The sequence below is a fragment of the Sinocyclocheilus rhinocerous genome, unplaced genomic scaffold (genome assembly GCF_001515625.1).
Source record: "Sinocyclocheilus rhinocerous isolate Xijiao unplaced genomic scaffold, SAMN03320098_v1.1 scaffold662, whole genome shotgun sequence".
Lineage (NCBI taxonomy): Eukaryota > Metazoa > Chordata > Actinopteri > Cypriniformes > Cyprinidae > Sinocyclocheilus > Sinocyclocheilus rhinocerous.
Window position 1 is genome coordinate 2,552,217 of NW_015639782.1, and position 25,893 is coordinate 2,578,109.

General features: G+C 38.0%; 1 protein-coding gene across 1 annotated transcript in view; it reads right to left on the reverse strand.

The window, feature by feature from the left end:
* Positions 1–3,154: 3,154 nt before the first annotated feature.
* Positions 3,155–25,893, reverse strand: part of LOC107752058 (guanine nucleotide exchange factor DBS-like) — a 25,706-nt gene continuing 2,967 nt past the window's right edge. Inside the window, exons 2-28 of the mRNA XM_016567908.1 lie at positions 23,799–23,867; positions 23,526–23,640; positions 23,078–23,168; positions 20,448–20,597; positions 19,241–19,362; positions 18,990–19,104; positions 18,316–18,435; positions 18,040–18,231; positions 17,024–17,215; positions 16,651–16,822; positions 15,313–15,395; positions 13,354–13,436; positions 13,209–13,275; positions 12,979–13,094; positions 11,520–11,589; positions 11,309–11,401; positions 11,125–11,217; positions 10,285–10,410; positions 9,965–10,186; positions 9,623–9,715; positions 8,899–8,977; positions 8,748–8,811; positions 6,972–7,072; positions 5,122–5,237; positions 4,916–5,028; positions 3,882–3,985; positions 3,155–3,787 (exon numbers count right to left, since the gene is read on the reverse strand). Coding sequence (XP_016423394.1) covers positions 3,747–3,787; positions 3,882–3,985; positions 4,916–5,028; positions 5,122–5,237; positions 6,972–7,072; positions 8,748–8,811; positions 8,899–8,977; positions 9,623–9,715; positions 9,965–10,186; positions 10,285–10,410; positions 11,125–11,217; positions 11,309–11,401; positions 11,520–11,589; positions 12,979–13,094; positions 13,209–13,275; positions 13,354–13,436; positions 15,313–15,395; positions 16,651–16,822; positions 17,024–17,215; positions 18,040–18,231; positions 18,316–18,435; positions 18,990–19,104; positions 19,241–19,362; positions 20,448–20,597; positions 23,078–23,168; positions 23,526–23,640; positions 23,799–23,867 — 3,002 coding nt within the window. The 3' untranslated portion in view covers positions 3,155–3,746. The remainder of the gene's footprint in view (positions 3,788–3,881; positions 3,986–4,915; positions 5,029–5,121; positions 5,238–6,971; positions 7,073–8,747; positions 8,812–8,898; positions 8,978–9,622; positions 9,716–9,964; positions 10,187–10,284; positions 10,411–11,124; positions 11,218–11,308; positions 11,402–11,519; positions 11,590–12,978; positions 13,095–13,208; positions 13,276–13,353; positions 13,437–15,312; positions 15,396–16,650; positions 16,823–17,023; positions 17,216–18,039; positions 18,232–18,315; positions 18,436–18,989; positions 19,105–19,240; positions 19,363–20,447; positions 20,598–23,077; positions 23,169–23,525; positions 23,641–23,798; positions 23,868–25,893) is intronic.

Genomic DNA, 25,893 nt, shown 5'->3' on the forward strand with positions numbered 1-25,893 from the left:
TACAAATTATTTACTATTAAATTGTCACGATTCACAATGGGAGAACGGGAACGAAGGAGCAAGGAGACGAGGAGTAAAGCAAATTCCAAAGTCTTTAATGAACGTAAAGTAGGGAACACAGGTAATCACTGAGGACACAAAATTACATATAACAACGGACGGGAAACGAGGTGCAGAACACACTTTAAATACACAGAAACTAATGGGACACACCTGGGAACAAATGAACTAAACAGGGACAGGGACAGGAACAAGAAAAACCAAATATGGGCATAATAATCAAACTGGAGCACGTGGGGGAGGAAAACACAACACGAGACATGGAACAGAGTCTGACATTACTCCCCCCTCTCGGAAGGCGCGTCCTCGCGCCACAAAGCATCCAACGGGGAGGGGGGGGGCACTCTGGAGGTCCCTCAGGACAGACACGGGACGGTGGGCCTCCAGAGCGATACCCGTTCGGGTCACCATGGTGGAGCAGGCAGCTCGAGGAACCATGGCGGATCAGGCAATCCAGGAGGCCATGGCGGATCAGACAGTCCAGGAGGCCATGGCGGAGCAGCCTCCGAGGCCACGGCTGAAGCCCTACTACCCCCCCCCCAAAATTCTTGGAGAGGTTTACAGGCATCTGTTTACAGGAGCCCTCACTGGGCTAGACTCGGGCACAGGAGCCCTCACTGGGCTAAACTCGGGGACAGGAGCCCTCCGTGGGCTAAACTCGGGAACAGGAGCCCTCTGTGGGCTTAACTCGAGAACAGGAGCCCTCCGTGGGCTAAAATCGGGAACAGGAGCCCTCACTGGGCTAGACTCAGGGACAAGAGCCCTCACTAGAGCGAGCTCTGGGGCTGAAGCCGACACAGGAGCGAGCTCTGGGGCTGGAGCTGACACTGGAACGAGCTCAGGGGTGGCCGGCGGGCTTGACAACGGGGCGGTCCTCATACTGTGGGGAGAAAAACGGGAAAACAAAAGACTATTCAAAACAAAAACAAAAACACGGGAGAAGGGGCGCCGCTTACTGTTTTGGTCTGCTGTTCGGTCACGATTCACACTGGGAGAACGGGAACGAAGGAGCGAGGAGACGAGGAGTAAAGCAAATTCCAAAGACTTTAATAAACACAAAGCTGGGAACACGGGAAATCACCGAGAACACAAAAAAACATATAACAGCGGATGGGAAACGAGGGGCATAACACACTTTAAATACACAGTAACTAATTTAACACAGCTGGAACTAATAGAACTAAATAGGAACAGGAACAAGAAAAACCAAATATGGGCATAATAATCAAACTGGAGCACGTGGGGGAGGAAAACATAACACAAGACATGGAACAGAGTCTGACACAGAGTGCCCGACATTAGTAATTTGCATAGAGCACGCTCAAACCATATTTAGAGCGTTTTGTTATTCTCAGCAAATGTATGACTCTCTTTAAGGCAGGATCCTCAAGCAACACCAAGTGTGCTGTCCTTTAAACCGGAACCTGGAACGAGCTCAGGGGTGGCCGGCGGGCTTGACAACGGCGTGGCCGGCACACTTGACAGCAGGGCGGTCCTCATACTGTGGGGAGAAAAACGGGAAAACAAAAGACTATTCAAAACAAAAACAAAAACACGGGAGAAGGGGCGCCGCTTACTGTTTTGGTCTGCTGTTCGGTCACGATTCACACTGGGAGAACGGGAACGAAGGAGCGAGGAGACGAGGAGTAAAGCAAATTCCAAAGTCTTTAATGAACGTAAAGCAGGGAACACAGGTAATCACTGAGGACACAAAATGACATATAACAGCGGACGGGAAACAAGGGGCAGAACACACTTTAAATACACAGAAACTAATGGGACACACCTGGGAACAAATGAACTAAACAAGGACAGGAACAGGAAAAAACAAATATGGGCATAATAATCAACCTGGAGCACGTGGGGGAGGAAAACACAACACGAGACATGGAACAGAGTCTGACATAAATAGTTTTATTAAAAAATGTATTTCTTAATTTTCAATAGGCTGTACAAATTTAAATATTGTTACAATACAACAGTCAACACAGATACAGTACATTCCTTCAAAAAGAATCATTTAAAAGCCAGTCCCAAAAAACATACAAAAACAAAAATCAGGGTTAAATGCTATTAGATATATTGGGGTCCAAAAATCTGAGACCATTAGTGAAAATGCTTCTCTTTTGCATTATTTATGAGTGAAAAATTGAATTGAAAAATTAACATGAACATGATGGAAAAACTAATGATCATGAAATTTTGAATCCCAGATATTCAATGTGTTGGACGTTTGGTAAGTGGACATGAATAAGCATATAAATATGCAAAGCTGACAGTATATATGGCTAAAACAGCACAGTTTTCAGGAAGTTGTGTCCTTTACGTGGCTTGATTTTGAGTGGGTGGCTGGAGCTCCACGCTGGAAGGGAACAACTTCATAGCTAAATTAATAACATAAGAGATATGTACTGCACAGCGTCTCCTGCTGCTACACAGCTTATTTCCACTTCAAACGCTGGTATATCAAAGTCAGCCCTCCAACTGTAGGCCTGATTTAATGTAGTAAATTCATATAAGTCTGCAATTAATATTTAATTAAGCATTCTAAATAGAGGGTATATTTAATGTTTTCTGTATGATCTCCCTTAATAAGAAACCTCCATCAACACGGCTCTGATTTCGCAGATTTCAACACACATGCGCTCTGCTCACCCCCTCATAACTTGTGGCTCCAAAGTCAACTTTTACATGACGGCCCCCAGGTCTTCAAGCTGGCAGAGTAGATTCTGCATGTAAAGTGCCTGACAAGAGAATTTTACTAAATAAGAGAGGTAAGAATTTACGGCATGCAAAATTCATCCGGTTTAAAGCTGTAGAAAGACACAAAGAGCCACAAATTGATGTGACCTGAATAAAGTGCTTTTAAATATTTTTTGAGGTAACTAGTGCACTACTGAGCAAAGTCTGTATTAAATAAAAGTGGGAAAACAGGCATTATGGCACTGCATGATTTGGCACTGAAGCTCTCAGGAAGAGCTCAGATTGAGGATAAATATAACAGTAACAGTACAAGATAAATAACAGCACAAACAGTTAAAAAATTCAGGTCCTTTACGAGCAGGATGTTTTCATATTTATGTGACCTGAATAAAGTGCTTTTAAATATTTTTTGAGGTAACTAGTGCACTACTGAGCAAAGTAAAATAAAAGTGGGAAAACAGGCATTATGGCACTGCATGATTTGGCACTGAAGCTCTCAGGAAGAGCTCAGATTGAGGATAAATATAACAGTAACAGTACAAGATAAATAACAGCACAAACAGTTAAAAAATTCAGGTCCTTTACGAGCAGGATGTTTTCATAGGTCTTCTGGGAGTTAACCGTGAAGACAGCAACGAAGGGGCCTTTTGATGGGCCTTGATTCATTAAAAACAACTCTGAAGTCTACTGGGACAATCTCAGAGTCAGAATGTTCTAGGCTTCACCTAGTCAGGAGAACTGAAGTGTGTTTAGGCAGAGGACAGATGTTTAAAAGCGCTCTCTGGGTTTTCTGAAATGGTGGAGATCTCTTGTAAGATGTAAAACAATTTGTCTTTTGCATTTTGGTAGCATCTGTCAAAGAGGATCAGTACAAAACATCTGGAACACAATCCTGCTGGTCAGGACTGAATCCATGTAGTCACATACAGTCTGAGCTACCAAGTGTGAATGTTAAAGGTCCAATATAGCACTGAGCCATTCCTTCACGGCGAGCTGAGCTTCCGCGCCTTACGATTCCCTGGGTCTGCAGAGAAGATACGGCAGTATGGATTTTATGCAACAAGGAAACTTCAGGGAACTACTCTAAAAAGGCAGTGGATGTCCAAATGGACTCTCACCTCCAAGCCGGTTGGAGTGATTCTTCAGGCTTTCCCCCAGCATGCCCTGCAGATTGGCAGTAGGGATACGGCCTTCCTGTCTGCGACTCAGATTCTTCACCAGCCTGTGACAGTACACAACTATACTGATTTACACCAAACCAATATCTAAATCCACTTTAGTGCCATTAAATTTGAGTTGTTGAACTAATGCATTTTAATGAAATAATCTGGTTAAATTTACCTATAGGTACCACCAGAAAAAAAGTTCACTCATAATGAAAGTCAAGTCACCTTTATTTGTATTGCGCTTTATAGGCCTACAACAGATACTGTTTCGAAGCAGCTTCACATTATTAAACAGGAAAGTAACAGAATCAGTGATGCCAGCTTCATAAAACATCTCAATTCTGCTGTAAAGCAGCTCTAAAAAAGCAATAGTGTGATTATTCAGCTCCAGTAAGCTCAGTGTTGATCCCGTTCAGTTCAATAACTGTGTAAAAGTCTATGGATGGTGTAGAAGTATAAGCATGCATATATATATATATATATAAAAGCATTTTTAAACTATCAAATCAACCCGTGCATTTGAAAGGGATCTAATTCTGAATTTTGCCCAGTCCTGGTAAAGTTGTTCTTTCTGATATGGGACTAATATTTCCCATAACACTTCAATTAAAAAAACAAACAAAAAAAAACATTAAGGGTATCAAAATCATGCTGTCAGATGCTGTCAAACTTAAAGGGATAGTTCACCCAAAAATGAAAATATCTATCAATCATCATATTCTTCCAAACCTGTATCACTTTTCTTTCTTCAGTGGAACACAAAGAAGATATTTTGGTAGCCAAATAATTCTGGTTACCATTGAATTCCAATTGTACCACTGAGACATTTCTCAAAATGCCTTTTTTATGTTAAGTCATATAAAGCCACAGAAGTTTGGAACAACATGAGGGTGTAAATGACAGAATTTCATTTCTGAATGAACTATCCCTTTAATTTCTCCCAGAATATCCCTTTATATTCTTTTATTTTCATGCACATCACTCACCAATGGCCATCATTTTCCTCATGCTGTAGTTGTATGACATCACCACACTTAATAATGAAGTTATCTGTCCCATTTTTACGCCACTCGACGAAGGCCCTGTATCTGCCAGCAACCTAAAACAAACAGTTGAACAAGTAAAAAAAAAAAAAAGTGTCGCCCGCAACTTATATAAGTGACTGAGTGAGTGTGGGATGTTCGTCTCTCACCAAACGGGCAGCCTCCTCCTCCTCCTCAGTGTCAGACGGGTTAGAGAGGCTGTTTGCTCCACTCCAGTCCTCCAGACCTTCACAGATACCTACAGAATAAGGTGTGCCCGGCCAGCCTACCACAAACACACCGCATGCATGTTTCAGTGTAAATCCTTACATTCTGATTGATGAAATACATTCAGATCATGAAATACTTCAGAGATCATGTATGTGCTTGGAGAAATCACATGCTCTTTAATGTTTACTGAGTGTGTGGCTTTGCCTTGAAGTTTGTGGTGACAGGGATAATGGTTTTACAATAGAAACATGAATGTGTGTTGGCTATTTTGAACAGCAAGCATTACACTTCAGCAACACAGCTTTGTACAGGCATGTGTGCAAATGTGTGTTTATATGTTGGTAAGTGTATCTAAGGCCCAAAACAGAGTGGCAATTACACGTGTGGCAATACTGTCATGTCATTTGTGGGTTTCTTTACCTGTCCATTAACAGTTATGCTGTATAATCAATGTGAATATAGCCATGTTTGTAATCTACTATTATGATCATGTGTTTCTTGTGTGTAAAGAAGCCTGCAGGTGAGTAATCAAGTTATTCTACTATTATGATCATATGTTTCCTGTGTGTATGGAGAACTGCAGGAGAGTAAAATGTGTACATTGCATGGGGGTAGAAGGACTGTGTATGAAACGTGTTAAACACACCTTGAGGAAAAACTATATAAAGAGTGTGCAGACACAGACTCGAGAGATTCTCTGCAGAGTTTCTCGGCTTCATTGTCTCTATCTTCTGGTATCAAAAACCTCAAGACTTCGAGAGTGATTTCTCATAGAAACGGCAGAAACTACCACATAGTCTCAACCAAAACAATTAGTAAATTCACAGGAAAAATCTCAATAATTTATAACTTTAAATACCATAATTAAGAGGAAATATACACACACAACAAATATGATGAAAAGGGGTTGTTTGTGGTTTTAATAGGTAAAACAATAATATAAATAATAATTATTATTTTAATATAAATTATTAATACTTAATAACATGTACCACATATATAAACAAACTACCATTAAAATGTTTTTAATGCTTTTAAAATAAGTCTCTTAAAAATAAGCTAAAATCTAAAATACAGTAAAAACAGTCAAATATTAATATTGTAATAATATTATATATTAAATAATAATATTGTAAAATATTTTTACCATTTATTTTCTATTTTAATATATTTGATAAAGACACTTATTCCTGTGATGGCAAAGTTGAAACTTCAGCATCATTACCCCAGTCTTCAGTGTCACATGATCCTTCAAAAATCATTCTAATATGCTGATTTGCTGCTCAAGGAAAGAAAAGGAAAGAATTTATTCAAAACAGTTATGTTACAAAATATCTTTGTAACAATGTAAAAGTCTTTACTGTCACTTTTGAAAAATTTTATGCATCCTTGCAAAATAAAATAATTAATTCCTTAAAAAAAATCGTACTTGCCCCAAACTTTTACGGTAGTGTATATATATATATGTTGTACATATATGTATATATGCAGTGTATATCAATGATAATAATGCTAATGTGTGAATGATACAGTATAACCCAAAAACAATCTTGTTTCATCATACTTGTTATTTTCCTGCTTCCAAGATACACCAAGCAAATGCATAAATACACTTCAAGAGTCCATGTTTGGTCTTTTAACAGTTCAGTTTAAGACAAAATTTCTATTGAAAATTAACTATGTACATTAAGACCACACGTGCATGGTTTTGGCCTAACACATTCTACATTTGCATACTTAAACAGAGATTAGGTGTGTAATATATGCTGTTTGTGTGTGTAACACTCACTGCATCTGTTGTGCTGGTGCTGGGTTGAGCAACTGAACGGGTCTGGACTGCTGTGGCTTGACTCAGTCCCCTCTGAGCTGACTGACGCTCTTTGCTGTTTGCTGTGGGACAAGAGCAGAGCATGAAGTAAATAAACAATTATTCACACATACACCATCTCTTAGTCATAAAACAGGAGCCAAACCAACCATCAGCTCAGCACAAACCATGTAAGAAGCTGGCAGATATGGACAGATGGCGGTAATTTCAGGCTTGCAAGGCAAATGACTCTTTTATAACAGCATAGAGACGTGCTGATAAGGAAATGGAGCAAAAATAAGGTGATACAGTCTTGATTTGTCAACATACGACTCAACAGGCTGAGCCAGTTACAACCACTTTATCATATTTGTCTTGATCTCAAAATAAGGCCCGTCTTCAAAGCGCTGCTTAACAGCCAAAACAATGGCGTCAAACCAAACTCTTCTGGTGTTTGCTTTTGTTTGCATGTCATGCAAAACAGATGCAGAGATGCTGGCAAAGCATCTGCCTGTTATGTTAATGATAAGGGTACTGCTGTTGAGATCGGGGAGGTGGGGTGTGTATGAAGGGGACGGCGATGGTGGTTACAGAGTGGCCATAGCAGCCCTGTATGTGACGGAGCAGAGATTGGAGCGCCTGATTTACCACTGAGCGTCACAGTCGCTGGGAGGGGCGAGTGAGGCATGGGCTCCGAGCGCGCAGGCACACACACACGCCCCCCGACAGGGACACAAGGTCCAGACGGGGCAGGCAGCCCTTAAGAACGCCACCGGAAGGCCGCACGGCCCTGCGGGAGGACAGGCAACCACACACAGCGGCTTCATTCCCCTCATTATCATCAGAAAAATTTTCATACACTTTTACTTAATTAAGCACTTTTACTTAATTGATTTGTTAAAATGGGTCATCCTGAATGTGTATGGGTTCCATATATGCAAATACAAGTAATATGGCTTATCCGTGGGTCCAAAATTAACACTTTCCAAATGAGACTGCAACATTACATGCTTGAAGTAAAATTTTAATAATTATAACCTGACCCTCACTGATATGACATAATTAAAATCTTAATACTTTAAAATCTAAAGACATATAAATCATAAACTGCCTACTAAAGAAAATATCTGTATATATATATATATATATATATATACGTATATACACACTGTATATATTATCTATATATCTGTATATTATATTTTTATATTTTAATATATTTTAAAATATTCTTTATTTATTTAGTGACGGCAAAGCTGAATTTTCAGCAGTCATTACGCCGGTCTTCAGTGTCACATGATCCTTCAGAAATCATAATAATATTCTGATTTCTCTCAAAGTAATGTTTTTCTTTCTTTCTTTTTCTTTCTTTCTTTCTTTCTGTAGAATTCTTTGTTTAAAAGGAAGTTCAACAGAAACAGAATTGATCTGAAGTAGAAATCTTTTGTATCACCTGTATATTTATGACTGGTAAATTTTCTTAGTTAACAAAGTTACATATAATTAAAAATGAGTTAATTTTGGACCGTGCTTACACAAAGCGGGGACTGTAAAAGCAGGGAGAGTACTGAAGTAATTGGCGGGATTCTGCAAGGGAAGTGTCATGTGAGAGATCTAACAGCTAAAAGCAGCAAAAAGCTGGTCTAAGCCAAAGGGTCAAGGAGAGAAAGAGTGATCGGTGAGTGTTGAATATGAGGGTTGGATCAGGGATTAAAGAAGGGCTCACGGACAGTGATCTGTACACTAGTGGATTCTTACCTCACTGAGAGAGGAGGAGACATCTGCATCTGCTCTGAGACTGCAGCAGAGTGACACAACCCTTCTGGACCAATGAGAGAAGATCACACATTACTCAAAGTACTTGTGCAGGAATAATAGTGACATTTAATCATGGGAAATGTATTGAGACCTTTGAGTTGTTTCTGCTGGTTGGTCAGGATCTTTCTGATCTCGTTCAGCCAAGCAATCTTCACTTCCACTGTGGGTGACTATGAGAAGTTTTTGCATAACAGTGGTGAATGTGTGTATATATATATAGTTTATTTATTTATTGTACTTCATTTTTTTTGTAACTTTTACTTTAATTGTATAGTAAAGAGCAGCCTGAGACATTCTTTACAATTGAGCATTTTATGTCCTTTATGAAATACAGCTGCTGACAGAAACTTCATGGCTGAAGCCATAATAATAATAAGGTTATAATATTTTTCTTATTATTTTTCTTTCTAAATACTGAGAATTTTTGCATGTTTAAGATGTTTACATTTTTTATGTACTTTGAATTTACAAGTTCTTTAATTTATTAATTTAGTTTAGTTTTTGTATTTATTTTATTGTTTATTTTTATATATTTGAATGAGAAATATATAATGAAAGTCACATAATATGTCAATATCTGAATATTACACTGTTAGAGATGCTCTTTTGACTCTGAATCATGTTTATATTTGAAACTTAACAAATGTGTATATAGTTCTCTAAGTTTCATTAATTTGCATTTAGAAAAATCAAGTGTAACAGCTGTAAAATTTGTGGTTTGATGCATCAAACTGAAATACCGTCTCTGAAAATGAGTTGAGAAGAATCGCTATTACATTCATTTTTGGATGAACTGTCCCTTTAAGCTTTCTCACCTGTATCACATAGACTTCCTCTCTGCCACTGTACCAGATTTCAAACTTCTTCACATCTCCTTTGACGTTCTCCGTAATGCCGACTGCACTCATCTGCCGGCATAAACAGCATTTTATTCTCACAGATGGAAAAAAACATGCGATTCTGAAAACACACATCTACCTGCTATATAAACATGTCATATCCTGTCACATCCTGTGATGTAGCACCACGTTTTAAAAAGAAGGAAGGAAATGTTATCATGAGTAAACAGGCTGACATACAACGATGCAGCCACATGTGATGCTGGCAGGGTTTTCTGAGATTGTATATGTGCTCACTGCAGGAAGTGTGTGTCGTACCTTAAGACAGTGCTTGAAGCTGTAGGAAGGAGTTTTGTCAGCGTTCTCTCCATGTTCCTCTCGACGCTTGCAGAAGAGGAGCGCGTGCTCATGCAGGAACAGGTGTCTCTGCATGGGCTTGAAGCGGGCCAGCTCCTTCACGCGGGTCGGACCCTTCTTATGACTAATCCACACGCTGAAGGAGCCTTGCATTAGCACGCGGCCCAGATTGCTGAGATCCCCCTGCAACATACAACATGTTAACTAACTACGCATTCACACACACAGACACGCAGAGTCTCTCAAACACACACTCACTTTAAAGTTGGTAAAAATGTCACCTCATATCCAGTGATGGCAATCTGGTGCATTGAGTCATTGACTGACTTCAGCAAGTCCAGCATGGCCTCTAGCGCCCCCTGCAGCTCAGAAACTCTCTCACACCCTGAGCTGTACTTCAGAAGCTCCTATTCTCAAACACACATACAATTCCTCTGATTTAATGGACAAAAATATTCCTACAGAAAAAAACATTTATGGAGTAAAATCACGCAAAGTTGCTATGGAAGCTTATTTACAACAACAAAATAAAAATGTAAAACTTTTTATCTCACAGTTGTGACTTTTTTCCTTATAATTTTAAATTTATATAATGCAATTCCAAGTTATGAACTCATAACTGTGAATTTACATCTCTTAGACTTTTTACAGAATTGCAAGTTTATATCCCGCAAATCTGACTTTTTTCTCACAATTGTTTTTTTCCCCGTCCCCTTTACATCTTACAAGTTTGACTTTTTTCTCTAAATTGTAAGTTTACTTCTCTCACAATTCTGCATGCAGAAAACTCGCAATTGCAAGATATAAACTCGCAATTCTGAGAAAAAAAAGGTCTGCATCGCCTGAATTTTGAGGCATTAACTCTTTTATATTTTTCTTCTGTTGCAGAAATAAGGTTCCACAGGTTGCATTGTGATATAAAACCAAATGCAAACCATACTGCAGTCCACATGAACCATATCCCAGACCTTTTCAAGCATACTCAGGTGTGATTTCCTGAACAAACGGACTTGGCACCAAAAGATATATAATATGAAATATTAAAATTAAAATGTTAAAAGATACATCATTTTATATGAAAACACCCTAAATGCAGATTTGTATTCAGATGAAGCTCGCACCTTTAATAGGAGCTGATACTTTGTAAGGCGCTGGACTGGTTTCAGCAGGTATGAGTCAAGAGCAAGTTTGTGTTCCAGCTTCTTTTGGCACTCCTGAAACACACAGGACACATCTCAGAGCTCTTTCTAGATGCATGCCAGTGTGCTGCAAGTATTTTTTATAGATGGAGAAGGTTTTTGATACCTGAAAGAACAGGCAGTCCGAGAACTGCCTCCATAAGGAATCAGATCGAGGCTTGTTCTGACAGTAACATTCATATAAATGGAAATGGTCTTTCTGAAAACAGACAGATATTTCATGTTAGATATGTTTTGTGAAAAAAAAAAAAAAAGAATTGGAAAGACATAAACAGTAACCCGAAATCAGTCTCATATGGTGTTTTAAAGTTCCTCACCCTTTCCAGAAAGCATGCCCCTACTGCCTCAGGGCTCTCCATACAGCTTTCCAAATCCTGTAGGAAGACACTGGAGGACAGAAGACACAAGTTCAAACAAGTGCAAGTACACTGTCATTCAAAATTAAAAACAGAAATAATGTGAAATATTATTACAGTTTAAAAGAACTGTTTTCCATTTCAATATATTTTAAAATGTCACTTATTCCTGTAACAGCAAAGCTGAATTTAAAAAAAAATCCTTCTAATATGCTGATTTGATGCTCAAAAAACATTTCTCATTATCAATGTTGAAAACACTTAATATTTTTGTGGAAACTGTAATACATTTTTTTCAGGATTCTTTGATGAATAGAAAGTTCAAAAGAACAGCGTTTATTTGAAATATAATTTTTACATGTCTTACAATTAGAATATAATTATACATGTCTTTACTGTCACTTTCAATCAATTTAATGCATTCTTGCTGAATAAAAGTATTAATGTTTTTTAAAAAAATTCTAGTGACATTCTAGTGATTATATAATTAGCCATGTTTTAACATCTTATTATTGTCTTTCCTACTGCATTTATACAGCAAAACAAAACAAAACAAAAATAATAAATAAATAAATGCTTTCTTGTTTTAAGCATAAAAAAAGAGATTTAATACCATGACTGAGGTGAGACCCTTGAGCAACTCACTGCTGTGTGTGTGTGTGTGTGTGTGTGTGTGCACTTAGATGGGTTAAATGCAGAGCACAAATTCTGAGTATGGGACTCCATACTTGGGCTACATGTCACGTCACTTTCACTTTTTTTCACTTTAAATTAGTATGTATGAAATCTAATCTGAAGTACAAAACTATACATATATGATGTGTAAACATATATACTTATAGTATGTGCTGTACAAATCCAGTATGCACAATATCTAGTATGCATAATTAGTTCAGCAACTATTTCAGTTCCTTAATTCCAAGTAGTACTATGCCTTTTTCCGTCTCTGTAATAGATAAGACTGACTGACACAGTGAGAGGTCACACAGTTGTCTATCAAAACCCCCGCTCTGCTGACACACTCCCTTCCAGCTGAGCTCTCATTGGCTTAATCAAATCCTTATTTGACCAACAGACATTTAGCTGTAATTAAAGTGCTTTAATTGGCGTAACGGCTTCCTGCAGTCAACCAATTTGGCAATTTGCCTCACCCGGGGATGAAGACCCAGCAGTCAAGACAGGTTTCAAAGCCACTGGCAAACACAGCTGCACAAACCGATACGTTTTATTAAAATAAGATGTTTTCGGAAGGTGTCTTGAAGTCAAAACTGTGAGTGTGCAGTTGTGTCTGAATTTCCGAGGCTGAGGATTTGCCGCTTTATCTCACAGGAAACAGAATCGTATTTCGGTCTGAAGCTATTGTTTACATTTTGCTCCTTGCTGTTAGCAGCGTTATGAAGTTCTCTGTGTGTGGCCTTGCCTGCTATGGAAGTTGTAGATATCAGGCAAGTTTCCAAACAGCACATCTCTCTTGTTGCGAAGACTTGTTGGCAGGAGCGGAGCAAGAGACGGATTGTCCATTTCAGCCCTGTAGCCCTTCAAATCCAGACAAATAGAGTGAGAGAGATCATAAACAAATCCACAACATCAACACCTCAGCTTTACGCTCGATCTTCACTGCCACATTCAGAAAAATGAAGGTCATCTTACCAGGAGCACTGCCAGCAGCTCCTCCACATAGATCCTCTCGGTCTCGATCAGCTCCTTCATCACATGTCTAGAGTCACACACATTCCCCAGGGTCATCAGACATCAGTGTGTCATTTAAACAGACAGTGTCAGACAGCAGACTCACCGTTTGAGCAGATCAGTGCCGTCTTCTCCATCTATACTGTATGGGAGAGAGCTGGCCGTCTGATAGTCATGAATCACCTCGATCTGAACCACACAGAAAACACCGAATGATTTCCTTTAGAAACCAGCACATGGTGTTGATTTAATCAAATCACACATACTGCACCATTTCTACATCTTTTCTGATCGTTATACATCTTTCATTCAGTATAAAAAAAGTGAAATACAGTATATTGGTGTTTCTTCAACTTGAGGTAATTCAGGCAGTCAGTGGTTGATTTTTTTATTTAAAACATTATTTATTTTAAAAACTCAACTTTTTGTCACATGAAGATCACATTCAAACAATCTTGGAAACTGATGTGTGACGTAAAATTAAAATCACTTACTGTATATTAAAGTGAATATACAGTAAAATATTAATATTTTTAACGTTTGTCAATGGTGGAAATGGGATTTAATTGTGATTTTTAATTGTATTCAGGATACAAGCTATGAAATCAGCCTTGGAAAATGAAGAAGGACACAGTTTTTGTTTTATCCAGCTGTATTAGTTCAGTGGAACTTATAACATCCAAGTGAAAGATATAACACCAACATGTCAGAAAAAAAACAAACAAAAAAAACAGAATCACTGAGTTGGAAAAAAGATCACCCCTTGTGTCAGTATTTTGTTCAACCACCTTTTGCTTTAATTACAGCCTTTAGTCTGTTTAGTCTGTAGTCTTTGTCTCTACCTTTGCACATCTAGACTTTGCCATATTTGTCCACTCTTCTTTGCGGAACTGCTCAAGTTCAGTTCAATTTGATGTTGAGCGTTTGTGGACCGCTGTCTTCAAGTCATTCCACAGATTTTCAATGGGGTTTAAGTCTGGGCTCTGACTAGGCCATGCAAGGACATTCACCTTTTTCTCCTTCAACCACTGTGTGCTCAGTTTTGCTGTGTGCTTTGGGTCATGGTCATGTTGGAAGGTAAACCTTCTTGCCATTGACAACTTTCTGACAGAGGGCAGCAGATTTTCCTCAAGAATTTGACGGTATTTTGCCCCATCCATTTTTCCTTCTATACTGACAAGTGCTTCAGTCCCTGCTGCAGAGAAACACCTCCATTATGGACGATAACTATAAAGATAACGATAAAGATATAGTTCTAAAAATCGTTCTCAATATTAAAGAATAGCAGAGTCCACACCACAACTATAACGATAAAGACAAAGAGAAACGATATCGTTGGAATCACTTTCAAAACGATTTTTTTCCAGCTGATGAACGATAAAACACTGACAGCCAATCAGAATCCATCCTGCTATAACGAGCTCGTTCGCTGGTGTGGACGCTAATATCGTTATCTTTATAGTTATCGTTCTTGGTGTGAACGGGGCTTTATGGGATATTACTGTAGGAATGTTGTTTTTTGGATGGTGAGCTGTATTGGATTTCCGCCAGACATATCGTTTGGTGTCAAATAATTCAATTTTAGTCTCATCTGCCTCAGAATCTTCAAGGTGCATTTTTCCCGGAGATCTTTTGACAGTGCCTTGCCACCCATAGTTGATTGTTTGTTCAGTTGTACTACCAAGGACTAAAATGATCCAGAAAAGCTCTTTTCATGTTGAGATAATCAAAATGAGCTGATCACAGTTGAAAGTCAAATGACTTTGTGTGCCATTGAGTTTACAAGTCATTTTTCTCATTTTTCCAACTCAGTGATTTCTGTTTTTTATTTTTTTTTCTGACATGTTGGTGTTATATCTTTCACTTGGATGTTACAACTGAATAAAACAAAAACTGTGTCCGTCTTCATTTCAGTCCGCAAAGCAACAAAATGTGATTATTTTAAAGGGGGCTGATTCTTTTCCACTGTAGTATATATTCCGACTTTGGTAGTAAATTAAGACTTTTGGTAGTAAAAGAACCCCCCAAATTTATTTATAAAGACCAAATGAAAAAGTGCTGTTACCTTCCTGGAGTTTGGGCTTTTCCTTGATGTTCTTTTGCCTGGCAGTGGGAGGTCAAAGGTGAACTTTAAACTGGAATTTAAATCTGATTCAATACAAGAAAAGCAGTTGGATACAACACAGAATTAATATGAATGTATGTATGTATGTATGTTTCAAAACATTTACAAGTGCAGCATCAGCAAGAACTGTGAGAATATTTTTTTGAAGTTGCATATTTAAATGAAGCAGTTACAGACTAGTGACTGCAGCACAAAACGTTGACATCCACAGTACTATGCGCAATCAAATCATATAATCAAAAACATTCAGACAGCACTGGGCATAACATAATATCAGTTTGATCTGACTTTGGAAGTCATTCAGAGGTCAATCCCATTTTATGACCTCTGTAGGTGAATAAAATCCTCCTTAAATCTCTTGTTTCAGCTACAGATCCAACTTTACATTGCATTCCTGTCAGATCACTTTTGATGGGCTGTTATCCAGCTGTGCTGAAGATCACAGCATGTCAGGTGAGCTCTGCACGTCTCTATGGCTTCCTCCCTTGATCTCTCCATCTTAAAGTGCTTCAGATCTCTCAGGAATACTGAATGCATGAAGACTGAATCTCTCTTCTTTATTCTCTCCCATTATATAATTCAAAATGAATGAACTAATTCATAATCTTATTCTGTAATATATTATTTACATATACAAATTTAGCAGTATCAACTGCCATGGTCACTAGTGAAATATACAGTTTAATGGTCATTATACAAAAGGATCTGACAGCTGAGGTCCACTATTGACCAATTAGAATCAAGTATTCCACAGAGCCATGCAATAAAGGTTTAAATTCTGGGGTAAACAAAAGGTAATGCTTCCTAATTTACATGAAGGCATTCATTTGACTATATGTCACAGAAAAGCCTTTGTTATGAGTTAATAAGGATCAAAAGGGCTTTAATGCATGTGAATTGCAAATGCACCTTTTTTGACAACTCCCCAGGAAGTTTGCATTATCCAGAGGGATTTATTAGGAAAAAGGTGCAGCGTGCATTTGATAAGGTACATAGTAGCTACAGTAGGATTTCTTGTCATTACCTCAATGCAATCCACTTTAAACCAAGCTTTGATCAGGCATCTTGACAGCTCATTAAAGTGTACGATTTCGTTTTTGTACTGCAGTAAGTGATGTACATGACAGAATAATTTTGTCTAGCTTCAGCTCTCAGATATGAAACATTTAGTGCAAAGTCTTATGAATAAGGATTATTGATTGATAAGATTGTGAGAACTCATGGCTGAAAAATATTGAGGATAACTGGAGCCAAAATTAATATTGCACTGCCACATACCATGTTTGGGGGAGAAGAGGGGGGATTTTGCACGTGGTGGGTTCTCTGGACGAGGAGCCACCAGTTGGATTGGTCGGACATGCTTGTTTGCCAGTTTCCTCAGGCAGTTCCGTCTGGACTGAATCAGAGCCTGCACAGAACTATGCTTCTGAAATGTCTTCTCTATATGAGCCTGAAACACAGCACAGTAAGGAGTTTCCATTTATATTTAGCCTAGAATAACCAAATATTTAAGATTGAGAGGGTCCGAATACATCCATCAGAAGCAACATTTCTGAAATGACTGTCTAAAAGGATGTCTATGAATTTACAGCACATCAGTCAACAACTGACACTGGGCCTAGTCTCATTTCAGTAGTCTGTCAGTATTTACCTGTAGACAAGGAGTGAGCACAGATTCATACTCCAGAAAGAGCACATCCTCGCCTGCACCGAGGAGTAGTGGCGCCGCCTCCTGGAACTTCTCGATACCTCGAAGAGCTGCCTGTGCACCCTCTTTAGACTGGAATTTATCCACCTGCTGATTGGCCAACAGATAAGCGCCATCATCACACCACCGCTGAGCCTGCAAAACAAACAAAGATTTTTCTTGTTTTTAAAGGGGTCATATGATGCGATTTCATTTTTTCCTTTCTCTTTAGAGTGTTACAAGCTCTTGGTGCATAAAGAAGATCTGTAAAGTTGCAAAGACTAAAGTCTCAAATCCAATGTTCTTTTTAGCAGCATCATATGACCCCTTTAAATAAATTAATACTTTTATTTGGCAAGGATGCATGAAATTGATCAAAAGTGACAATATTTATAATTATTATTTGATTCAGATTTATATTGCAAATCAATGCTGTTCTTTTGATCTATTCATTAAAGAATCCAGAAAAAAAGTATCATGGTTTCCACAAAAATATTAAGCAGCACAACTGCTTCTTGAGCAGTAAATCAGCATATTAGAATGATTTCTGAAAGATCATGTGATACTGAAGACTGGAGTAATGATGCTGAAAATTCAGCTTTGCCATCACAGGAAGAAGTCATATTTTAAAATATGTTCAAATAAGAAACAGTTATTTTAAATTGTAATAATATTTCACAATATTACTGTTTTTCCTGTGTTTTGATCAAATAATTGCAGCCTTGATGAGCATAAGAGACTTCTTTCAAAAACATTAAAAAAATCTTACAAACCCCAAAGTTTTAAACAATAGTGTATATTCATGCAAAAATTGTGATGTTGCTAATACAGCCATTAAAGATCAGAAATAATCATAAAAGGAAAAGTGAGAGGATTCTCTACAAAAAAATCTATAGGTATATATATATATATATATATATATTTTTTTCATGATAGTAAAAAAAACTATAAAAAGAGAAGGAGTGAATGTGTTAGCCCACCTCTTCGAGGCAGTGCAGTAGGGTCTGTGCTTGTATCAGGGAGTTGTGTTTAGTATTGAGGGCAGAGGTCAGGGTGTCACACTGATGTCTGAGTTCATTGCAGCGCTGGATAATCAGAGCCATGGCATAGTGGAGTCCAGCAGCCAGCTGATGCCCATGCAGGATAAGAACCTGAGCCCGACTCATCTCCTCCTGAAACACACACAATGCTGTCAGAAATAGCAGCATATTTGTGACTAACAATATAACATGAACAGGAAGGCATAATGCAACTACCTGCGCATGTTTTTTCAGACTGTCCAGCTCTCTGACACTCTGGTCTGTTTGGGACAGGGATTCTCCTGTGATGCTTATCTTCCTTTCCTGTGCTCTTAATTTCTCTAAAGAGTACTCCATCTGACAGAAAGAGAATGTTAGGAAAACTAGATCACATACTTTCATTGACTCCTATTATAATAGGAAAAAATATCCTTCTCTTTTCTTTACTTTTGCTCTTAAAAAACTGCCAGTTTTTTTGCAGGGGTGTAGAACCAAACTGAAAAGCAGGGCAACATTCCAGAATCTTTAATTAAATAATCAATGCTACATAGTATTATTTTAATAAAACGATCAGCTTTTTAGCATTTATTTATTTTTGCATTTCACACCATTGGTTTTACACAGCATGCGCTGTATTTGGGTGCTGTATTATTATATATATATATATATATATATAATACATTATATATTGTTTAATACTTATTCATGTTTATTTATCGCCTGGTCGTGTCATATATCAAAATCAAAATTTTTATTATAGTCTTATATAGGTGGGAACAATCAGAATCATTTCATGATCAAATGCCAGCAACGGCTTTGTATAAAGCATTTGTTTGTGAGCCGTCAGAATGTCTTCATGCATAAAACAATCAGACGCCATTTTCAATGTTAGGGACAGAAAAGCAGTTCACCTCCTGAAAACTGTGCTCATATCTCAGCAGTTGCAAATATTGCTGCAGTTTGAGGTGGTGCTTGTCAAAGAACCCATCAAACGCCATCTCCATATCTGTGAGCTGAGCCAGCAGCCTGCAGTTAGGACATGTCAGAAAGCATGATTTCAAGTTCACATCCTTTTGGAAATAAAAAAAACATGATGTGTATTTGGGATGCAGATTGTTTTTTTGTTTTTTTTCTCTCAAATAAACAGGAACAAACTCTACACCTCTGCATGGTATCCCAGTCCTGTGTCATGTCCCAGCACGTGTCGGCATCCCCTTCCTTCCTTGAAGTCTCCAGGTTAGAGAGCAGTTGCCGCCCCTCTCTCATCACAGATCTGATGGCATCCTTCACCCATGAATAACAACAAAAACACTTTGCACTGTGTTCTGCTGTCATTGACATCACAGAATCATGGAACAAAACAACAGCCAGAGCCCAAAGGGGCCAGAAAAACACAAGAAAATACAAGACTAGAGCTAAAAGTGACTGCAGACTGAAAGCTTTTGTACTCTCATGCTCTGTGTACCCTAATTATAGTTTATTCCCCTAAGTTTGGTACTTTTTTAAAGGCTTTCCTTTAGTTAGGGTAGATGCCATGTTTAATCTGATATGAAAATGACTGTTACAGGCACTCTGTTTAATAGATTGTCCTGTCAAGATTTTTTTTGTCCTTTTCTGAGATTCTAAACTATTGCTAATTATTTTGTAATTTTGCAAAACATTTTAGAATTACTATACATGCAGCTCTACTATCCTTAATTGAGAGACTACTGCAAAATAAATATTTATATTTCTTTAAACACAGAAATTTTTATATTAAACAAGAAAAAAAACAAATAAATAAACCAACATTTATTCAGCAAGGTTGCATTAAATGCATCAGTAAAGACATTTATTTGTTACAATTTATTTGTTATTATTTGATAATAATAATATGTATAATATAATAATAAATGTTTCTTGAGCACCAAATTAGCATATTAGAATGATTTCTGAAGGATCATGTGACACTGAAGACTGGGGTAATGATGCTGAAAATTCAGCTTTGCCATCACAGGAATAAATTACATTTTTAAATATAATAAAAATAGAAATTGCACTTTTAAATTGTAATAATATTTCACAATATTACTGTTTTTACTGTATTTCTGATCAACTAAATGCATCCTTGAGAAGCATTAGATATTGCTATTAAAAAAAAAAAACGTACACAGTATTTCTGATCAAATAAATGCATCCTTGAGAAGCATTAGAGATTGCTATTAAAAAAAAAAAACTTACCAACCCCAAACTTTTAAATAGTAGTGTATATTTATATAAATGTTAAGCTGAAATTTTGATGTTACTAAAACAGTTATTAAAGACCAGCAATAATCAATAAGGGGAAAGTGAGAGGATTCTCTACACTTGAGTGTTTCATTGAGCTGTACCTTAAGTCTCCTGTATTTCTCTGTGTGGGACAGCAGGAGAAACTCAATAGCACTGCACTCCTCTGATAACTGTGTCTCAGCCAGCTCTGTTCCAAACGCCTGCAGCATCTGAGCAATGTCCTTAACCATAACTGCAAAACTCTCAATCGCCTGTGAAAAGCACAGAGACTATCTTGTATAATGTGATATTTCTGTGTATTTCATTAATGTATCTATACTAGGGATGCACCGATACCGATACTGGTATCGGTATCGGGCCCGATACTGGTCTCCTGTACTCGTACTCGTACTCGTTAAAATGCCCCGATACCAAACGCCGATACCACAGCATGTGATAAGTGCCATATTCAGACAAAGAAACACCAACAACAGAACAACAGACAGCGGAAAGGAGTTAAGGATGTCTGCTACGAAGGTTGCCTAAGTTATACTTTTAGCAAATATTCTCCAAGAACATTTGACCATCTGTACAAAGAGTTTACATGGTCAACTTCACAATTTTAATAATTTGTTTAGTCACTTAGAAATGGTGCAGAATCATATTGCTAATTCATTTCATGTCTCGTTGTTTCCATTTTCAAAGTTTTCTGTTTATTTCCAGGTTTAAATCCCAGATTTTCAATATGGTTTCAAACTTTTGGACTCCACTGTATATGGGATGCCTACAATCAGGGTTTGAAATTAACTTTTTCACTCACCAGCCAATTTGGTTACTACATTTTTTAAGTTACCGGCCATTCATAATTTCTACTAGCCAAAAAAATTAAACAAATAAATTATGAAAAAAAAGGCCAAGTGATTTGACAGCGTTACCCGCCACAGCTGATTTTTACCCGCATTCGGCGGGTTGGCGGGTGTTAATTTCAAACCCTGCCTACAATACATGCAACTCAATTAAAAGAAAAAAAAAAGCAATAAATGTCTTCTAAGTTTGACGTTTGAATATTATTCATGTAACTGAATCTAGTCTGTTACTGTATGTCCTGTACTATCATCCCCATCAATCACATTGACAACTGACAATGAATCTGCAGAGACAACAACTAGCTGTCAATCAAACTGATGAGACAAGGCTCAAACTAGTAACACTTAACTACACATTGAGATGACCAGCCTGATTAGCTGCTTCCAGTGACAGCTACTATAAATGTAGTTTATTCATCATAGCAGCTGAGCTGAATCACATTGAGATACATAAGTATTTGAAACAAACCTGACTAGTCGCTTTTATTACTTTGACAAACAGAAACAGGACTTCACGATAGATCATCCTATAGCACACAGTTCACAGTAAGGACACCACGCTTGACATTAACTCGTCCTTACGTATTTGTAAACAATAGCATCATCTGCGAAAATATTCACTCGGATATCGCTCATATGCATGATAATACATTTGTTTGTATGTTACATTAATAAAGCCTCCGCTAGCATTTATCCAGGTCGGATGACTAAGCTAAAGCCGTCCGTTGCGCCGCAGTATACCGCTACGAGCTCGCGCTGCCGCATTGTGCTCATCCAAACTTCAGTCCAACTCTTTACCGAAACTACTCCAGACACACTACCGTAGAGCGGCGGGTCCGCGGAAGTCCTCGCCTGTAGTTTCGCTCACTCATAGCGATCGATGTTTTATGGTTATGTTTTAAGACCTCGTCCATCCTGCTGTGGCAGACCGGTGCCCGGTGCAGTGGACGGTCTGCAGGATTCATCGCCGCAGCGTCGGGAGGGTGGCAGCGCCGTTTCTCCTGCGGTCTCCTCACCTCTCCCTCGCCCCAAGAGCGTCATCATGTAAAAACCTGCGCATGGTTTGTGCTAACTCATGCATTCCAGTTGCCTCGCAGTGAGCTCGGGTTTCAAACAAGCTGTTTTTAAACGCAAACTTCAGTTAGAGGTGCCGCATTTAGTTATTTATTCAGCCTACAGCTCAGAGAATTGGGCTGTGAGCGCATGCTGTACTGCAACTGCGCTCATCCACTTCAGCACCGCGGACAGCGACAAGGCCGGTTCAGCACACAGTAAATACAGACGCGTGATGCATTCCATCCCCAAAGGACATATAAGAGTCAACGAAGCTTAACGTTTTCCCTGGATCTATTAAGCTATTCAATAATACAATAAATTCACTAAAAAATAAATATACCTCTTTTAAGTTGCAGATGTTGTCACTTTAAATTAAAAGTATTTATGTATGTATGCATGTTTGTGTGGCTTAAACCGAAACGTCCTGATATGATTAAAAATCCTTTAAAAGCTGAAATTCACACTTTTGTGATCGTGTGTCAAGGCCATTATGTTTTCTAAGGATATAAAATATTTAGTTTAGTGTTTTATTCAAGTCATATAGAGTAACTCCACAAACAGCTTGATATTTATGAGTCAAAAATTAATGTTATTTGTACAAATATATACTTTTTGTTATTAAGGGTAATTTTATATACTTTTTTTGGTAGAAAATAGTATATTTTAAAAAAAAAGTACTAAAGATTTACAAATTTTTTTTATTAAACCATAAATAATAATAATAATTTTAAAAATTGTAAATGAATTAATTAAAACAATAGAACACCTTTCACACTTCTGCATTAAATATAAATAAATTATTATAAATAAAATATATTACAATCTCTTACCGCAATCCTTGCCAATGCCGTTTTGATTGAGGCCCATGTATCCAATCTTCGGTCTAAAATGATGATAAATTTTACCCCAGGTTGCCGTGTTCTGGAAACATGTGGAGTGTATCATGTATCACAGTAACTGCATTTGCTCTTGGTTAGGAACATGACATTTTAAACAACCAGAATATCTGAACGTATGTATGTAAATGTACACTTGCATTTGTTTGCATTGTACGGAGGGATAAATATATTCTTTCATCCTAAAATATCCTTACTGTATTGTGTCTACAATATAACTACAAAGATATTTGCATATTTAGCACGCTACCTATACATTGATTTGAATAGCTCAATTTGTGTAAGAGCTATTACAAGGCTTTATGTGAAGAGAATGCATAATGAACTGTTGCTGTACTGCAATGCAGTGAGATGGAGAGGCTTGTATATATTAGACACAAACCTCGGGATCAGTGTGAGGTATGAAAGAACTTTGGCCAGAGCTTCTTCAGGAATGTCGCTGAAAGCAGAGCATTCTGGGAGAGTGATGATGACACTAGAGTCCTCACCACATCCCCCTGGAATTCAAATAAACATCAAATTATCAGTTTCTCAGTCAAGCACGAATTCTGTGGCACTGTTCCAAATTTATCTGACATGTTTATACAAGCCATTAATCTACATGTATACAATCCTCATACTTCACGCCTCCAAAAACAGAAACTGGAAACCCCACCTGATAAATACGCCACTTGTTTCTCAATGTAGCCGGCCACTTCCTGCATACTCACAGGGACCGTGACCTCTGAGGAGACAATGAAGATGAGCCACATATAAATAACACAGCAGCAAGCTTTAGGTCATGTTTCTGTCAGTTCATGTGGTTTAGTCACCATTATGTGAAATTTCAGAAACAGCACCACCTAGTGTTCACATGTACAAACTACAAGCAACTGTAAATATCAGTGCTATATAAAATGAGTTATGGTCTGTTAATGGACTCCTCAGTGAAATCGACTCAGTGACAACATTAGTAGTGAAGTGAAAGAGACGTGTAGCCAAGTACGGTGTCCCATACACGGAATATGTGCTCTGCATTTAACCCAGCCAAGTGCACACACACAGCAGTGAGTAGTGAACAAACACACACACACACACACACACACACACACCCGGAGCAGTGGGCAGCCATTTTTGCTGCGGTGCCTGGGGAGCAGCTGGGGGTTCGGTGCCTCAAGTGTCTCACCTCAGTCGTGGTATAGAATGTGGAAGAGAGCACTGGTCATTCACTCCCCCCACCTACAATCCCTGCCGGTACCAAGACTAAAACCTATGACCTTCGGGTTGCAAGTTCGACTCTCTTACCATTAGGCCATGACTGCTACTAACTACTAACTAGTAGTTAGTAGCAGTTAGTAGTACTAACTAGTAGTTAGTGATGCATTAGACTCATTGCTAGTAGTTAGTAGCAATGAGTCTAATGCATTCATGTCTGCAGAACCATCAAGATGGACTGAAGCCAGAGACTGAGAACAAGAGGAGATGGTGATTCGGTTTCCTTTAAGCCTTGTCTCATACTACAATACACTGCAAGTGGAGGTCGACAATAGAGGATATGTTCAAATTACACATGGACCAACACTGGTCTCCAGTGACTTCACCATGAACTCACTTCCACAAACAAATAACTACTTGAACTTTACATTAGAAAGCAGCAATAAAAGTTCCAAACTACTAGAACTAGCTCTAAACTACTTCCACTAGTTTGCCAAAACTAATTTTGTAAAGGAGGCAAATGTGAAGTGTCAAGAGACACAATAATATTTGTATAATAATAAAAATACAGTTTAAGGTTTGAGCAAGGAATATTTGTGTGCAAATATATTTATAATTATAGAAATAGTTCACACAAAAACGTTGGCAATTTACTCTCCCTCAGGCCATCCAAGAAGCAGATGAGTTTGTTTCTTCATCGAAACGGATCTGGAGAAATTTAGCATTACATCACTTGCTCACCAATAGATCCTCTGCAGTGAATGGGTGCCATCAGAAAAATGATACATCTTTGATAGAAGATGATAGAAACATCTACAAGCAATCCACAAATAATGTAACCCACAAGCTGCCTGTTTGTAGTAAACATCTTTTGAGACGCTTTTAATTTCAAACCATTGCTTCCAGCTAAAATATAAGTCCTCTATCCATAATGTTGCTTTGTCCAGTGAAAAGTTGTCTCATCTGAATCAGGAGAGAAATATGCACAGATCAAACAAAGTTTAGAAGTGAAAACAGTCCAAAACAGTTCTTAACAAATATGTTGGTAGATTTTGATGTGTGAGGACAATACGGGATGGACTTCACTAGAGGAAGAGTTATTAAGGATTACGGACTCATATTTTGGCCAGAATCAACTGTTTGAAGTCAAAAACCCTTAATGATGGATTTGTTATAAATAAGCAGCTTTTTGCTTCACAGTGTTAATTGATTCAACTGGTGTGTGGATTATTGATGTTTTTATCAGCTGTTTGGACTCTGTTTGGTTTCTGGCGGCACCCATTCACTGCACAGGATCCATTGGTGAGCAAGTGATGTAATGCTAAATTTCTCCAAATCTGTTCTGATGAAGAAACAAGCTCAACTACATCTGAAATCTGCTCACTAAATAAACCTGTACTACTCAGTAGCAACACATAGACCATGATCTGTCCTGTCAGTCTGAACCATGGTCAGATTCAGAGAAAAATTATGCAACACTGAAACTGATTTATATATATATATATATATATATATATAAATCAGTTTCAGTGTTGCATAATTGCTGTGTTTTGAGT